The sequence below is a fragment of the Capricornis sumatraensis genome, chromosome 13 (assembly GCF_032405125.1).
Source record: "Capricornis sumatraensis isolate serow.1 chromosome 13, serow.2, whole genome shotgun sequence".
Lineage (NCBI taxonomy): Eukaryota > Metazoa > Chordata > Mammalia > Artiodactyla > Bovidae > Capricornis > Capricornis sumatraensis.
Genome location: NC_091081.1, coordinates 11,009,414 through 11,023,804, shown reverse-complemented (window position 1 = coordinate 11,023,804; position 14,391 = coordinate 11,009,414). Strand labels below are relative to the sequence as shown.

The 14,391-nt window shown below is 38.9% G+C and overlaps 1 protein-coding gene across 2 annotated transcripts in view; it reads left to right on the top strand.

Moving 5' to 3' along the window:
• Positions 1-14,391, top strand: part of ME1 (malic enzyme 1) — a 207,518-nt gene that overhangs the window by 175,393 nt on the left and 17,734 nt on the right. For both annotated transcript variants that reach the window (XM_068985213.1, XM_068985214.1), the window contains exons 8-9: positions 1,602-1,699; positions 3,431-3,544. In XM_068985213.1, coding sequence (XP_068841314.1) covers positions 1,602-1,699; positions 3,431-3,544 — 212 coding nt within the window. The remainder of the gene's footprint in view (positions 1-1,601; positions 1,700-3,430; positions 3,545-14,391) is intronic.

The following is a 14,391-nucleotide window of genomic DNA, read 5'->3' as shown; positions in this document are numbered from 1 at the left end:
TAGAGGAGAAAATTGTAGACACAGCTGGGAAGTACTGCAGGAAACTGCGTTTTATTTCAGATGTGAACCATAAAGAAACTGCGCCACGTAATTATGTTCAAAGCAAAAGAAACACTCTGTGATCTGTGAAAGTTTAAATGGCAAAGTAATAAAATTAGAGCTGGTGAAGTTTCTACTACCATGAGGCATGATGAGGAAAGGTCAGTTTTTATCCTAAATAAACTTTGTGTTAATTTTATCTAGTATCTTTGAGATTCACCAATGATTTATCATAAATAGGAGGCTAATCAAAGACTGCGCTGACCTCAGATTTTCATTGCTATTAAGTGTTAGTTTTTCCAGTTGAAAATCAAAACATATGAATTTTCTAATGGCATCTAGTTCTTTTTATCTCATACATCGAATGATTTTATAGCTAAGGAAACTGATGGACACAGTGATTTTTCTAAATTCACTCAACTAGTAAACAGGTTGAGCTGGAAATCTACCGGAGAATCCAAACCCCGTGTTCTTTTTAATTAATTAATGTATTTATTTTTAAGTTGAAGTGTAGTTGATTCACAGCATTGTGTTACCTGCTGCTGTACAGCAAAGTGATTCAGTTCTGTGTATATTGATGTATGCATATTCTCTTTTTAAGTGTTCTTTTCCATTATAGCTTATCATAGGATACTGAATTTAGTTCTCTGGGCTGTGCAGTGGGACCTTGTTTTCCCCTTCTGTACAGAAAGATGGCGTCTGCTAACCCTAACCTCCCGCTCCACCCCTCCCCTGACTGTTTGCCCTTTGGCAGCCGCCAGGCTGCTCTCTGTGTCTGTGCGTCCGTTGCTGTTTCATTGATAGGTTCGTTTGCGTCATATTTTAGATTCCACATGGGAGTGATGTCATGTGTTTGTCTTTCTCTTTCTGACTTACTTCACTTAGTATGATAATCTCTGGTCACATCCATGTTGCTGCAGATGGCGTTGTCTTGTTCTTTTTAATGTCCGAGTAGCATTCTATTATACATGCACGTGTGCATACACGTGTGCACGTGGGCACACACACACACCATATCTTCTGTATCCATTCATTTGTTGATGAACATTTAGGTTGCTTCCATGTTTTGGCTGTTGTCAGTAGTGATGCTAGAAGCATAGAGGTGCATGTATCTTTTTGAATTATAGTTTTGTCTGGATATATGCCCAGGAGTGGGCTTGCTGGATCATATGGTAATTCTGTTTTTTAGTTTTCTGTTTTCTACAGTGGCAATGCCAACTTAACTTTCCTACCAACAGTGTAGGGGGGCTTCCCTTTTTCAACATCCTCTCCAGCGTTTCAGACCCCAGGTTCTTAGTCATCACATCACCAAATTCAGTCATAGAACCTTTTTTGGAAAGTTTTCAACTGTAGTAAGTTGCTGTCTTAAAAGACTGATGTCAGTAGCTTGAGGATTTCACATCAGATGCAAGCATAGGTTCAGACAACTGCAGGTTCCCTTTCTGAGTCAGTTAACCTGTTGTGTGATGATTTCAAGAAGTGAATGTCGATTTGAGGCTTGGGATTCAGGGCACTGCAGTGCCCGTGTGAGGATCACTCAGGCTGTCTCTTACTTGTTGCAGGAACAGCATCTGTTGCAGTTGCCGGCATCCTTGCAGCCCTTCGAATAACCAAGAACAAGCTGTCTGATCAAACATTTCTATTCCAAGGAGCTGGAGAGGTACCTGCCTTATGGAGTGCTTATGTTCTCCTAAACTAGTGAATATAGCATTCATTCTAGTAACTCATGAATTTAAAGTCTGAAGTAGTTCATGAAATTTTTAGTTTATTGAAATTACAGGGTTTATTGAAAGATTCTTTAAGTTTTGAGGCTTATTAATTTTTCACAGGAGACGTTAGAGGCATAGAGGTATTTTTTGCAGCTATCAGTTTGTAAAATTGTCAGATGTTTCCATGGGGTTTTGTTAGGCATATTTAAGGTGCCATGCATGAACAAAAAGTGTTTCCAGTGTATGATTAATTATGTGTAGAAACCTTTAAGCTATTACAGCCAGTGCTAGCTTTTAGTATCCTCCAGTGTCACATACCAAAATTTTCCTAATTTGACTCACAATTCAGTATGCACATATATAACTATATACAGGATTTTTAAGAAGAAATATTTTCAATCGGAGATTCATCATGCAGTATAACAATTCACATGTGAAAGAAGTAAAACATTTTAAATTGTTGGAAGGAGATGGCAGCAATGCAAAATAATGCTATATCCATTTTAAAAGCCTTAGATTTTATAATTTAATATGACTATGAATAAATGTATTCCATTGGTAGAAACTATGTATACTATGTTGGGTTTGATTTTACTTGTTCTTAAAGCAAAATATGTGAAGCTAAAATTTGCATGCCAAGTTATAAACGTGAACGTATTCAGAGTGTAAATCTCAAATTTATTTTCACATCAAAATGAAAGCCAAGGTTAAATTACAGCTCGTTAAGGTTTGAGGTTTTGTTTTTTTTTTAATTTTCGTGAATTGTTACATGCTGTACTTAATTTTAGTAAACTTCTTTACATTTCCGAAGGGTTTTTGTTGAATGCCACAGGCTAGTTCTTGATACTCAGCAGGAAAGAGGCATTCATGGTTGGATGATCCAAAACTGGCCCTTCTTTGTCCCTGAAAAGGTTTTGGAAATTTCACAGATCCTCACCAAATTTATCATATACCAAAAGGAGTTGATTCCTTTAATCTTATAAGAAGTCTCACAGTACTTTCTTTGTCCACATTAAGAGAGTAAATAAATGCTTGAGAACACACATCTTGTGTTCTGTTTTATTGCCTAATTGGTGAAGTTCCCATCCAAATCACCCAGCTTCATTCTTCAAATTCAATTAGCAGAACAATAAGTAATACAGTCCAATAAGCCAGGGTGAGCAGTTCATTCATTATTTTAAATTCAGTAGTTTCTTATCAGAGGAAATCTTAATTTCATGAACAGAATTAAAGATACGGAAAACCAAGGATATCACTGGTTTATATGTGGCTAAATATCAAGCCACATAATAGTGATTCGGTTGTAATAAGGGTAAATAATTGTCATTTAGCATAGTAAACTCCAGGAGTTGGTGAAGGACAGGGAGGCCTGGCGTGCTGCAGCCCATGGGGTCACAAAGAGACGGACACGACTGAGCGACTGAACTGAACTGAAATGTGACAAAAATACTTTGCTCATTAAGATCTGGGTTCTTTTTTATTTCTGTGAGTTGTTACATGCGGTACTTAACTATAGTAAACTTCTTTAAATTGGAGTTTAAAGGAGCTTTGCATGAATATAGCTCTTTGGATTGGTAGACAGTACCATTTTGTACTTGCCTATTCACAGTGACAAAATGAGGTAAAATGTAACTCTTGATAAGGGATTCTGTAGAACCACTTGACGCGTTTTTGTTTTTCAGGCTGCCTTAGGGATCGCACACCTGATTGTCATGGCCATGGAGAAAGAAGGTTTACCAAAGGAGCAAGCCATACAGAAGATATGGCTGGTTGACTCGAAAGGGTTAATAGTTAAGGTAAGAGTTTGTCATTGTTAACCAGGTACAGTATTTTAATCAGTGTGCCATTCTGGATTCCCATCTCTAAGACGACTACTGTTTCCACCTACCCCATCCCCAACACTGCGTTAAAAGAGTGGTTAGGGCAGCCTGGCTTGCTGCAGTCCATGGGGTTGCAGAGTCGGACGTGGCTGAGTGACTGAACAACAACAATCACACACAAATGACCATGTTACACAGTAATGTGGATATTCTGCTGAGTAAAGGAGACAACTGTGGCTCAGCTTTTGTGTCCATCTGTGATGTGAGGAGACTTCCGACAGCTCCATGGTCTGTCCACGTGAATTAGCTTCATTTCCAAGTGAGGCAGTTGGAGGCTGATACAGGTGGAACACTTAGGTCCAGCTCCTTTCACTAAGGGCTGTCTGTCAGATTACACACTAACTGGGGAAAAAAAAGGGAGGGAAAAAAATGAAATAACTACTGTTTTACCTGCCACTTTCTCTCAGCCAGAGTCTTGGAGAGTTTGGATGGTAATTCCTGCGAAGGGCTTTAATAAATGTGCTGGATTCCAAGGTAGCTCAGTGCCCATGCAGGAAACATGGGTGCAGTCTCTGGGTCAGGAAGATCCCCTGGAGTAGGAAATGGCAACCTGCTCCATATTCTTGCCTGGGAAATCCCATGGTCAGAGGAGCCTGGTAGGCTATAGTCTGTGGGATCGCGAAGCATCGGACATGACTGAGCACGTGTGTGGTTCAGTGTTATTGTCCTTGAGGTTGTCTCCCAGCCTTAATAGAGACACTGGCACCCGCTTCATAGGGTTATTGTGAGAACCCAAGTAAGAATACAGTTATGTAGGTTACAGTTACAGTAACTAATGACACAGTTACAAGGTGTTATACTGCACCTGTCATCTGTGCACATCACTCACTCACCCTTAAACTGCTAGAGAAAATACTTGTAAATCCCCCTTCCACATGAAGGTGAATTAAAAGAAAAACAGTGGTAAGCAGTGTCTCCAGGCACTGAATATAGAAACATGTGAATATGTGCAAACTTTCTGGAAAGCTGTTTTATGTGTATCCAGAATCTTTAAAAATGTATGCTTCTGATCCAGCGGTTTCCATTCTATGAATCTTGACCATAGAGATACAAATGTGTCAGTGTATGCGTAAGGGTGTTGTCTTAGCATTGTTTATAATTATGAGATGTTTCATTAAACATCATTAATTAAGATAGTGATAGATTGTCGTTCAGTTGCTCAGTTGTGTCCAACTCGTTGCAACCCCAAGGACTGTAGCTACCAGGCTCCTCTGTCCATGGGATTCTCCAGGAAAGAATACTGGAGTGGGTTGCCATTCCCATCTCCAGGGGATCTTCCTGACTCAGGGATTAAACCCAGGTCTTCTGCATTGCAGGCGGATTCTTTACCTTCTGAGCCATCATGGAAGTCCACAGTGATAGGTTACACTTACCTAAATAAAGGATACTGTAACATGAATTGCGTAGTAGCCACATAGGTGTAATATACAGGCTTAAAGTTATTTTCATGGCTTAGTTGGTAAAGAATCTTTCTGCAATTCAGGAGACCCAGGTCCAATTCCTAGGTCGGGAAGATCCCCTGGAGAAGGAAACGGCAACCCACTCCAGTATTCTTGCCTGGAAAATCCATGGACAGAGGAGCCTGGTGGACAGTCGATGGGGTTGCAAGAGTTGGACACGACTTAGCAACTAAACCACCACCACCAAAGTCATTTTAAAAGAACTATAAATAGCATTAAAGGATTCATTATTTAATATTAGGTGAAAACAGGAAAATGTCATATTACATGACATATTACATGATATTTTGCTTTAAAATTTGAGTTGCATATAAAAATCATAGAAAGAAATGGATCAAATACATATTACTTTAAAACTGATTTTACCGCTTTTCTACATATTCCAAATTCTCCTGAGGACTTATTTTTCTTTAAAGCTAGAAAAATGTTCAGTTTTAAAAAGATTTAAGAGAAATTTTGTTTTAAATGAAACAAAAATATGGTTCATAACTTTTTGTAGCAAATCAGTGTCTATAAAGCTGTGAAATAAGACTGAAAGTACCTTTACAGCATCTCCTGAGGACCAAATGATAGTCATTTTATTAACAATAAATGACAGTGTAATTGTTTATAGTATACAGGAAATAGCTTTACATTTCTTGGCTTAAAAATTGCTATTGCTTTAAAAAAAATCAGCATAATTGTAACCAACTGTACACTGTGGCCATATGACATATCCTGTCACGAAATAAGAACGTTTGCTGAGTGAAGTCATCTGCAGCTCGGGCTTTGTGCTTATTGTGGGGACACAGTAAGGCCCTTAGTCTCAGGAGGCTCCCAGCCTCATGGGAAAAACTGGAACAAGCCAAGAGTTACAACTCCACGTGACAGTGTTATAGAAATATGTGCTTGGTGCCAGGGGTGCACAGGAGATGGTGCTCCCGCCACACCAAAGAGAATCACGGGGAGGCTGAGGATGGTTCCAAAGCAAGGTGTCTCTCCAGCTAACTTTGAAAAGAAGAGTTAGGAGTTGATCTAGAGTCTCCATGGACACCTTCAGCTTCTTACATGCAAAGCTGAAACAAGGGAAGTTGAATGGCAAACTCACTCTGAGATCCTGGTTGAAGTTACGAATCATGTCTTCCACCTCTCTGCTATCTTCAGAGCCCTGCTAGTGTCGAGTATTGGCAACGAGTATATTATTAATAAATGAACTAATGACTGAGTGCCTTCTGGACAGAATAAGAGCGTTTGCAAAAGAAATTATTTTGAGAAAAAAAACTTAGGGTTAAGACTGAAAGGAATAGAGTGACAGGTGATGAAGGCGCTTCTAAATCCTGCACTTGAGCAGTTTTCAGGCTCTTGTCGCTGATGGCATCATGGAGGATGGGCTGAAACGAGGTGAGGCTGAGGAAAGGAAATTAGGTACAAAACCGTTGCATTAATACAGATCAAAGGTAGTTGGGGCCTGAAATAAAGCAGTGAGTGAAAGATGTTTGATTCGGTAGGTATGCAGGAAATAGCATTGGCATACTTCGTAACCAGTTAAATACGGAGGGAGGGTTAGAGCAGAGGAAGGAGTCTAGCAGGACGCCTTGGGTGTCTGTGCAGGTGATGTGGCCACTGCTGTTTGTTTGTTTGTTTGTTTAAAAAGGAGTAAAGAACAGGCCCGTTTAAGGGAAAGATAATGAGATCGGTTTTGGACTTAGCAAGGTAAAGGTGTCTGTGGAGACCTCAGATAGAGATGTCCCCTTGGCAGTTGAAGAGACAAGACGGATGCTCAGAAAAAGGATTTGGGCTCCCAGAGATGGAGATTTGGGGATAATCCACATATATATAGTGGGAGCCGTGGGGAAAGCTATACACGCTGTGCTGTACTTCAGGGTGCAATACATTCAAGAATCAAAAAGGTGAAAGCCAACGATTGTGATTTCTAATGACATTTTAATGAGAAATCTTCCTAAAAATACATACATTCTAGCATCTCAAGTAATTTTAACATAGACTTACTGAACTGAGACTCCAAATGGCATGGATTACAATACTTAGAATAACGGATTATAGCATGACTAGTATTTGGAATAACTGTGAAATTGTTGCCTAGACCTAATTCGTCACTCTTATTTCATGTGTTTTACTTGCCAAAGTAAAGAACTGCATATATTCTCCTTGCCAAGGTAAATAAAGTTATGTTTAAAAAGACTGTTACATGTTTAATAGTTTTGCACTATTTAATATGAGAAGCATATGAGGCTTCAATTCACCATTGTTTTTTCTTTCATGTTCTTAAACAGTCAAAATTACTATGTTGATTTTTGTGGCAAAACTAGTAAATCTTAGAATAGTTACTAAATTAGTATAATCTAGCTCTCGATTTTATATGATCTTTCTGTGCTTGTTATCCTTTATCCTTAGCATTTTTACAACCTCTCTTGAGAGCCAGTTATAATCATTTCATTAATTTCATTAACTTACAATGCAATTGTTTCTAACATATAAATATTATCTTAATGTGTTAAATGAAAATTTGTATAAGTCAAACTCCTTCAGTTTTTAAAGACATAAAACCAAGAACTAAAAAGTATCACTGTGAAGTTAGTGCATTTATGGAGTTTATCATCATCCGACTAGATAATATTATTCTAACATGTTTTCTGCTTTCATTTTCAGCATGACATCTATGGTATTTTCTGTCTTTTATTTCACATCCATATATGTTCAATAATATCAGCATTTTAAATAATTCATCAATATCAGTAAGGTTGATTGAAATGAATTATTTGGTCACTGATAATATTCAGATAGTTTTCGTATCTTATAGCAAGAAACAGTTGACATATCTATTTAGCCAGCTAATATTAGTATATTTTAATATTAACAAACCAATATTTTCTTTAAATCATTCCAAAATAAAATTAGACGGAGAATAAATACAGTAAAGAAAGGATAAAGGAGGAGCATTGCCAGCATGACTAGGATTTGTATTTCACAGTGATAATTTGGACCATTTTTTAGGGAGGACAAGAAATCACAAAACCTTTTAAGGGATGACAAGAAATCTCAAAACAAACCAATCCAGACGTAATTTCTCCCTTAAATAAATACATTTGACTTGCACTAATGAACCAAAGTAGAGCTAAGGCAGAAATCTCAAAAATAAAAAGTGGAGTGTTAATAGATATCATGAGGGATAAGCTTCATCTAACTCAGAATAGGACTATACTATTTTGTTTTTATTATCTTTTGCTCTAGTTTACATAACTCTATTTTCAATTTTTAAAACAATTTTTTCTTTATAGTTGTTTCTTTTAGTTCAATGTTTGGTTCCTATAAGGAAGAGGTAGTGAATAAAAGTATTTTATATGCTATGAGGGTAGTTTTGACAATATAGTTATTTCCTCCCTGAGAGTTTAATTTTTAGGTCTAGAACTTGAAACTCCATGCTGTTTAGAAAAGTTTTCCTTTTCCTTGTGATCTTCTTGGAATTTTAGCCCGTGATACTTTCACCACCTTGAATGATGGTTCATATTTTCATACATTGTGGTTTAAAAAAATCTAACTCCTAAGAAATGTTGAAGCTTGGTGGAAAGGATCCGGTTTGCTTTTCTCCCTCCCTCTTCTCCATGTCTTCTAGAGTATGACCAGTGTATGTGTATGTATTAAACAGAGCAGAGGGAGAAGATTATATGCATGAGTCTTGGAGACATTCAGAAAATTACAGATTTTTAACAATTATTGATTTTCAACAGTGCACAATTAAATATTTTTAAACTACTCCATTAAGTATTGATGGAGTTACCCACGTAGCATCTTCCCTTATGGTCACCCTGCACCCCTGTTTTATGCTCTAACATGGAATGCTTTTGTCACGTCATTCATCTTCTTTTAATCTGTTCTGAGATGATGAAACCCAGCTCTGAGCTCTTTAGCAAATGCACACACTTACACTGCAACTGGGATATTACTGATAGTGTGCTAGGAAGGTTCTGTCTTCAGATAAAGAGGGGGCCAGATTCAGCTCTGAAAAACTAATGACAACAGTGTCAGGCCAGTAAAATGGGGCAGGTTGTCTAAGCAGGCATGGATTCAAGAGTTCTAGTACCTGGCATAGGAAGGAATACATATTTATCAGTGGCAGTGTGCAATTAACTTTTTATACCTCCTGGGAAATGAAATGCTAACTCAAAATCTGGACAGTGTTTGCTGCCTTCCTCCCCCAGGCCCCACCAGCACATAGGTGCTTTTGAAAAAGATAGCTCTTCAGTCTGGTTGTATCTTCTATACTAAGAATCAGCACAAAACAAGGCGGGTGGGTGGAGACCAAAGAGATACTAATATCTGAAGGAAATTCCTAGATATTCATAGTACATTTGGTATAAGTAGAGACTCCTAAAAAAAAGAAACACCATAGAATTTGAGGTTCAGGTCAGTCGCTCAGTCGTGTCCGACTCTTTGCGACCATGAATCACAGCACATCAGGCCTCCCTGTCCATCACCATCTCCCGGAGTTCACCCAAACTCATGTCCGTTGAGTCGGTGATGCCATCCAGCCCTCTCTTCCTCTGTGGTCCCCTTCTCCTCCTGCCCCCAATCCCTCCCAGCACCAGAGTCTTTTCCAATGAGTCAACTCTTTGCATGCGGTGGCCAAAGTATTGGAGTTTCAGCTTCAGCATCAGTCCTACCAGTGAACACCCAGGGTACTTGAGAGAAAAAATGGCAAATGCAGGCAAAAAGCATTTCAGCAAGGGTTCCTGAAAAGGGAGACTGAACAGAAAAAAATCTATATCTACCTCCAGCTGAAGTATTTGGCATAAAGAAGGTGTATTCCAAATTGCCTTTTGAAAAGAGAAAAGTGAGCCATTGGTACAGAAAAACAGAAGTCCAAAGGTAAAGACATTTGCCTGAATATTACAGATCCAGAGAAGGTCCCATTCCAACAATTTTTTAATCTAAACCAGATCAGCACATCAGCTTTGAAAATTGTATAGAAAATACTTGGGAGACCTGTATTTTTGTCTTTTGATTTTTCTGTTCTTGGCAAGTCGAGCCCTTTGGTGATGCTGGTATGCATGATTCCTGGCCTTCTTTCAGTGTTCTCTCTGCATTCCTAAGTCACCACTAAGAATTACGTCTTTGGGGTGAGGCTGTAGGTAATTTATGTTTCCTGCTAGACAGATGTCTTCTGGCCAAGTTCTGGCTTTAGTGGCCCGGAGCTGCCAGTGCTGTTGCGATGATTAATAAAGTAAGATGTTCATGATAAGAGCATAAGCATACATCTTTTCCTATAATGTTTATCAGTCTTCATCATGATTTCTTTCTCATTCCAGGAAACTTAGGGGGTTTAAGCCGTATTAAATACTTTTCATGGTATCTCATGAAATATCCAAGAGAGCAGTACTAGAAATCTGTGCTAGAAAATAATGTAAAATAGTTTTATAGCATTCTTTCATTAGAACTCATCATTTTCTACTTTTTTGAAAACAGATCACGTATTATCTTTTAAAAAAAAATGCTTCTGGTAAATATCTGATAAACCCTTTAGTGCAGTGATGCTCAAAATTGGCTAATCACTCAAATCATCTGAGAAGTTTGAAAAAAAAAAAAAATACACACAGATGCCAGGGCCTCATCCTGGACTTGAATTAAAATATCTGGCAGCAGGCCTCAGGAATCTAATTTTCCTCAGGTGTGTCTGGCACTCAGGTGGCTTTGTAAAGCCCAGATCAGGTTCATTTTCATTACACTGTCATCATCACCAAACCAAACCATTTTCTAGATGGAGAAACCAGCATCCATGGAAGTACCAAAGGTCTTGCCCAAGGTCATGAGTGAATGGAAGGGCCTAAGGAGGGAGCCCAAGTCCCATGTTCTATCTCCAGCATTTGTAGATGGCATTTTCTGGGGAGGTTTTCTTTATTTTTTTTATATTATTAAAGCTTTTGGAAGTAACATAAATGTATTTGCTCTTAGCTGTTAGAATGGACTCAGCTACTAGTATATTTATTCATGTCCCTAAGCCAAAAATTTATCACAATTTGTATCAGTTTATTTTGACCACAGTTAATAGCTGTGAGAACAATGTTGTAAAATACATTTAAAGCATTTTTAATTTGCTGTTTGGGATAATCTGGGACAGTATGCTGAGGAAAATATTTTGAATTACTGAACTAAAAATGGGCATTATGTCTCTCACAACATCTTTTGAATTCATTTCATATTATGGATTTGTAGGTCCACATTCAATATAAACAGACTAGACCCTCTTCTTTTATTTATAGCTTACTTGTAGCAGTGGTACCATTCATATTATACGAGGTTGAATGCAGTTATTGCAGCTGCCCATATCATTTCTGAGACACTTACTCTCATGCTGCTTTCACTTCCTCATGTAGAAGGCTGCCTCTTGGCTTGGTAATATAATGAAAATGAGCTGCTGTCCAGTCGCTTAGTCATGTCTGGCTCTTTTCATCTCCATGGACTGCAGCACACCAGGCTTCCCTGTCCTTCACCATTTCCCGGAGCTCGCTCAAACTCATGTCCGTTGAGTCGGTGATGCCATCCAACCGTCTCATCCTGTGTCGTCCCCTTTTCCTCCTGCCTTCAATCTTTCCCAGCTTCAGGAGCTTTTCCAATGAGTCGGCTCTTCACATCAGGTGGACAAAGTATTGGAGCTTCAGCATCAGTCCTTCCAATGAATGCTCAGGATTGATTTCCCTTAAGATTGATTGGTTTGATCTCCCTGCAGTCCAAGAGACTCTCAAAAGTCTTCTCCAACACCACGTTCAAAAGTGTCAATTCTTCGGCACTCAGCTTTCTTTATGAAAATGAATAGGTGTTCATTTTTATGTGATCATATGCAAATTTATCTAAAGCTGTATACCAGAAGCAGTTTGGAGATGTTCTCATTGGCATGTTGTTTGTCAGCAGCTAAATGGTCAAGAGTGGGTTGTTTCCTGACTCAGCTTCAGTAAGCCCTCTCTGTGGCTCCTCGTTCTTACGTTTCTCTCTGCGGGCCATGGTGTTTTACCATGGATTGTGTGGAATCTTACTGTTTTGTGAGCGCAAGCATTTTTTAGAATAAATAAATCAGGAACACATTCGCCTCTAAAAACAATTTTTAGTACTTCCCATTCTGTTAATCCTGAACATCTTATACATGTCTTTTCCTCACAATCCTTTTGGTTGGGGTTCTGCTTTCTATTCCAAAGTAAATCACATGAAAAGATTAATTATCATATTTTACTGTTCTTAAAGAAGAAAAGGTGATACTAGAATGCACTAATATAACATGGAAGGAAAGATCTAGGATGTATGGTAATTCCTCTGACCATATTCCGCATTGGTTATTCCTTTGTTGGAATATATTTGCTTGATACTGAAACCTGGTCAGGTGGAACCCAAAAGGCCAAGAGGCAGAGCCCTGAGGTTCATTCAGTCTTCTCTAAGAGATACATTTATTATCAGCAGCCCTCAGGATTACATAACACCAGGTTGAGATGACTACGGTTGTTTTGGAGTAGGTGAATAGTTATCCTGAGATTTTTTTTTCTCTGTTAGAGAACCTAACAGAGGTTCTGGCAATAGGTATCCTGAAAAGCAAATCTCTAAACCTTTGAAGAAGTAAGCACCAGACTGAAGCTTGATTTATACTAACTAGCTAAACTAACATAATAGGATGTTGTGTTAGTTTCTGGTGTACAAAGCAAAGTGATTCAGTTATACATATACACATAACTATTCTTTCTCAGATTCTTTTCCTATGTAGGTTGATAATAGCCTTTTAAAGCAAGAATATTGAACCAGGAGTAACAATTTGCATACAATCTGACACATATCATTTGTAAAGTGTTTTCTCTAGAACTGGACAGTGTTGTATTGTTGGAAAGACTGAGTTTTAGCACCTGCTTCAGGCAAGCTGCGTACTGTCTTGGAGCCTCTGTTTCTTCATGCAAAAACCTAATTATATTTGCCCTACTTTTCAAATTGTTGACGGGGTCAAATGAAATATGTGAAGATAACTTATAAGCTATAAAGAACCATATAAAGTTGCTGCTGCTGCCGCTGCTAAGTCACTTCAGCCGTGGCTGACTCTGTGCGACCCCGTAGACGGCAGCCCACCAGGCTCCCCCGTCCCTGGGATTCTCCAGGCAAGAACACTAGAGTGAGTTGCCATTTCCTTCTCCAGTGCGTGAAAGTGAAAAGTGAAAGTGAAGTCACTCAATCATGTCCGACTCTTCACGACCCCATGGACTGCAGCCTTCCAGGCTCCTCTGTCCATGGGATTTTCCAGGCAAGAGTACTGGAGTGGGGTGCCATTGCCTTCTCCAACCATATAAAGTTAGATACTGATTTATTATGTAGTCAAAATCTTCAAAATTTATAGGTAGAGTATAATTTAAAAGTCAAGTTTAGTAAGTGTGTGTGTGCCAGGTCACTTCAGTAGTGTCAGACTCTGTGCAACCCTGTGGACTGTAGCCTGCCAGGCTCCAATGTGCATGGGATTCTCCAGGCAAGAATACTGGCATGGATTGCCATGCCCTCTTCCGAGGGATATTCCCACCCCAGGGATTGAACCCGTATCTCTTAGGTCTCCTGCATTGGCAGATGGGTTCTTTACCACTAGCACCACCTGTTGTTTTTACAATTTAAAAGTCAAGTTTTAATAAGTAGCACACTTAATTTAACTATTTCTTCCTGTGAATAAAAAACTATTTCATCACTCATTCTTTGATGAAAGCTTCCCTGGTGGCTCAGACTAAAGAATCTGCCTACAATGCAGGAGACCAGGGTTCAGTCCCTGGGTTGGGAAGATCCCCAGGAGAAGGGAACGGCTACCCACTCCAGTATTCTTGCCTGGAGAATTTCAGGGACAGAGGAGCCTGGTAGGCTACAGTCCATGGAGTCACAAAGAGTTTGACATGATGAGTGACTAACTATTTCATTGAAGTAAGGAAAATGAATGATAGATAAATGAAGAGAATTCTAACTGAGCAGATATTATCGCTGGTCATAGAAGTGTAGATGAGGATTTCATCTTCAGATCTACTAATCATGTGGAAAGATACAATACTGAAAGAGCAGGGGGAAAATGAAAGAAGCAGATTTTTAGATAACATTCCCTACCCCCACCCTAAGTTCCTTTTTATGGCTGGGATATTATAATTAGATGTTTCTTAGATAATACATGGTGGAGAAGGCGATGGCGCCCCACTCCAGTACTCTTGTCTGGAAAATCCCATGGACAGAGGAGCCTGGTGGGCTGCAGTCCATGGGGTCACGAAGAGTCAAACACAATTGAGCAACTTCCCTTTGACTTTTCACTTT